The sequence below is a fragment of the Parus major genome, chromosome 3 (assembly GCF_001522545.3).
Source record: "Parus major isolate Abel chromosome 3, Parus_major1.1, whole genome shotgun sequence".
Lineage (NCBI taxonomy): Eukaryota > Metazoa > Chordata > Aves > Passeriformes > Paridae > Parus > Parus major.
Window position 1 is genome coordinate 18,405,603 of NC_031770.1, and position 3,561 is coordinate 18,409,163.

Here is a 3,561-nt window from a genome sequence, read left to right on the forward strand (position 1 = left end):
CTCGTGTGAGCAGCAAGCACTGAGGGCTCCGTGCAGCAGCACAGCCACAGCCGCAATGCCCACAGCAGCCACGGTGTCCTTGGTGCCCTCGGTGCTGGGGCTGATGTCACAGAGCGGTGGGTTCTGTGTTCTGAGTGCTGGCATGTCTGGGCCATGGAGGGCCCACTGGGGGAGGGGCAACATCTAATTGTGGAGCCATAGAATGATTTGGGTAGAAGGGAGCATCTAGCTCTGATACCCTTGCCTCGGGGATTGAGGTGTCAGAAAAATTAATCCACAAACACCAGAGGTTGATGTCCAGAAAGGTGGAAGAGGAGTCCTTTTACTTTATTCGAATAAAGGGAGAGGCCATGGGGCCTTCCCCTGTGGTCTCTCAAATTTTTGGAGGATGCAACCTCCTTTTTGTCCTAATTTCCTGGCTGCATGCCCCTCTCTCTTTCCTTACTGGCCGTGGTACTTGAGAGGTACAGACTTCTCAAGTATCTAAGATTCCCTCAAATGTATAACCCTCTCTCTTAATTTTGAATTCTTATGGAATTTATGTTTTTTCTCCATTGTTTCTTTTATTTTTCAATATCCAATTTCATTTATCAGCAAATATACAGTTTGCTTGTAAAGGCAAATATATTTTTTTCTATTCTTCAATCAGTGGAATCCTTCCCATTGTTTCTTTTCTCTCCCAGTGTTAGTTTATCTACCAGCAGAGCCACAGTTTTTCCTCTCAGAGGGGTAGCTTGCACCGGAAAAGAGCTTGGCTCAGAAGCTGTCCTTGATATAGTGACAGTGGCTTCCCCCACCTGATATGACAGACCTGGATGATAGTTGAAGATTAGGGTAACTTGTCATGTGTCTTCATCACTGTAGGCAGCCTTTTATAATAATTGTTAGATGGGTTGCCTGTTTTATCCTTTTGTAAATATTTGCTAATGATTTGATGTCCTGCTTACTTATCCATTTGCAATTTTTTGGAAGTTTTGAATTATAGTAAATTATATTTATTCCTGAAGTTGGTGTCTGTGTCTTCTGTGCCTACGCTGCCTACATGAGAAACAGGCATCCACAACTGCTCTGGGATGCCAGTATCTCAGCAGCGTCACAGTCAAGAATTCCTTCCCAATATCCCATGTAAAGCTACCCTCTGACACTGTAAAGCCATTGCCTGTTGCTGTATTTTATATATTAGTAAAGGCCTGTATGCACAAACCAGCCTTTGAAATAAGTCGTAATATTAAGGGCTAAAATCCTTGAAACCTTCCTGCAGAAGAGAGAGTAAAGCAAAACAATATCCTTGTGTGTAGGGGAAAATATGTAAACTGTATGTGTTAGCCAATAGTAGCTTGCTCTGTCCGCAGACCCTGTAGAACCCTATAAAAGGTGTGCTAAAGATAGAAATAAACGGCATTCACGATTACTTCTGTGAAGACTGGTGAATAGCTGGTGGTCTCTCAATAATTGTCCCTTGTTCTATCAGGACCTGCCCTTGTAAGAAGGCTCACTGCTGCCCCTCTTTCTGCAGGATGAGATTGTGTAGTCCCCAGGNAGCAGCTGGGGGTAGCCGGGGCTGGGAGAGTGACTGAGTGGCCGGGCAAAGCAGGTCCTGGGCTGTGTTGGAGTGGTGCTGCTGGTGCTGCTGGGGGCTGAGTGGCTCGTGGCATGCTCCTACCTGGCACGTGTCGATGTTTCCCTGTGGGTAACCAGCACACAAGTTGTGGGTATGGATTTCCCCAGCGTACCAGCCACTGCTGTTGCAGAGCTGGACATCGATGAGCTGGACCTTGGCCTCCTGCAGGTGATCACTTGATTCTTGAGCTGTGAGCAGAGAAAGGAATAAACCCTGAGCACCACATTGCGCATTCTCCTCTTGTTGGAATGCATGAAGTAAAAACTCCTTTGAGTCCCTCAGGGAGAAAAAGAAATACAAGGATTGAATTAAAGTCTTTAGAGAAACTTAAATATATTAACCCACAGATATAAAGTAAGAGTGAAAGTTAAACTTTTTAACAAATAGAAATATAGCTTAAATACTTTAAGAGTCTGTGTTAGCTAGTGAAAAGCCCTAAAACATAGTTTAAAGTTCAGTAATGTTACCCTTCACAGATTCAAGTTAGTCCCAAACACAATAAAAACATAGCTTGCATTTTTAAATAAAACAGATAAGATTATTCACACAAAAAAAATAATGCTCTATACATAGCATTTAAGTAAAACTGACAATAACTTTGTGTATTAAGAATGAGATCAGTATAGAAAGAATGTTTTAGAATCGTGTTTTTAGCTGATTGAATGATTTATGAATTTAATCCCCTGTATTAGGATAAAACATGCACAAATAATAATAACTCCACCATCATCATCACCTGACGAAGACCTACTGCAACTACTTCTACTAATGGAACTCTATGCTGGGAAGCTACTATTCAGAATTCAGGACTTTATACCAAAAATTTTTAACAAAGACTTTAATTCTCTAATCTCTTTACCTTTAAAACTAATACATTCATACAATAAACATCTTTATAACAACCAACAATTACTCTTATCTCCTTAAAAATTCAAAGACCCCCCACAAATGACTCAACAACCTCTCCTGACTAGGGAAGGGCATCCTCTTCCCTAGGGCTTGGTTTTCCTTCTGCAGAGGAACTGTAGCTGCTGCCTGCCTTTGGGGGGAGTAGGCCAGGCCCATCTCTGCAGAGGGGAACACACTGCAGCTTGGTTTTGGTCTCTGCTGTGGGGAAGCCCAAACCCTCTCCCCACTGTGCTGAGCTAGCCCAGAAGTCTCTCTTGGGAACTCACCTCTTGAAGCAGTGGAACCCCAGCCAGCAACCCAGCAGTTCTGCAGCTCTGACACTTTCAGTGTGGCATCAGGCACACAGGCCAGCTGGATGTAGGGGCTGCACTGAACAGGATGGTCCAATTCCAGCAAGGCAATGTCGTAGCTCATGTCAGCAGGATTGTAGTACTGGTGTATCACCAACTGCTTGACACTGCGTATTTGTGCCCCAGGGCCCGGCTGAGTCAACTGGGTGGCCCCAATCACCAGATACACCATGCTGATGTTACTGGAAAGGAGATGGAGAGAGGTCTGAGAGGGAGCAGAGCCATGCTGTTGCTAGACTTCTGCATGGGAAAGCAGAGAGGGAGCAGGGCTCTGGCAGGTGTGAGTGCCCTTGTACACCTGAGGCTGGGGGAATGTCAAGCTGGAAGCTGCTGGGAAGCCTTGGCACAAGGCCAGGCTTCTCCTGAGCAGTGTGGCAGCTGGGCTGCCTGAGAGGAAAGGTGGGGGGAGTAGCAGGTGGTGCTGCTGGCAGGGCACCTGCTGGTGTTGTGGGGATGTCCCCATTCCCTGCTCCTACTTACTCAAACTTGTCGAAGCAGTGGGCTGCTGTGAGGACCCACTGAGTGCTGATGAGAGACCCTCCACACCAATGCCCCCGGTCTGGTGCCCAGGGATGCTGGATACTGACCATCCACGGCCAGGCCCCTGGCAGGGCACCTGTGCCACCCACAATGCGTGTCATGCCGTTGTCATAAGCCAGGTTGCCATAGTAGTAACTCATG

The 3,561-nt window shown here is 46.1% G+C and overlaps 1 protein-coding gene across 1 annotated transcript; it reads right to left on the bottom strand.

Moving 5' to 3' along the window:
• Positions 1 to 1,492: 1,492 nt before the first annotated feature.
• LOC107201239 (acrosin-like) lies at positions 1,493 to 3,560 on the bottom strand. The gene is made up of 3 exons (XM_015620423.1): positions 3,361 to 3,560; positions 2,797 to 3,062; positions 1,493 to 1,809 (listed from the first exon to the last, which is right to left on the bottom strand). Exons 1-3 carry the CDS (start codon positions 3,558 to 3,560, stop codon positions 1,493 to 1,495), a joined length of 783 nt encoding a protein of 260 aa, XP_015475909.1.
• Between the last annotated feature and the right edge of the window lies 1 nt (position 3,561).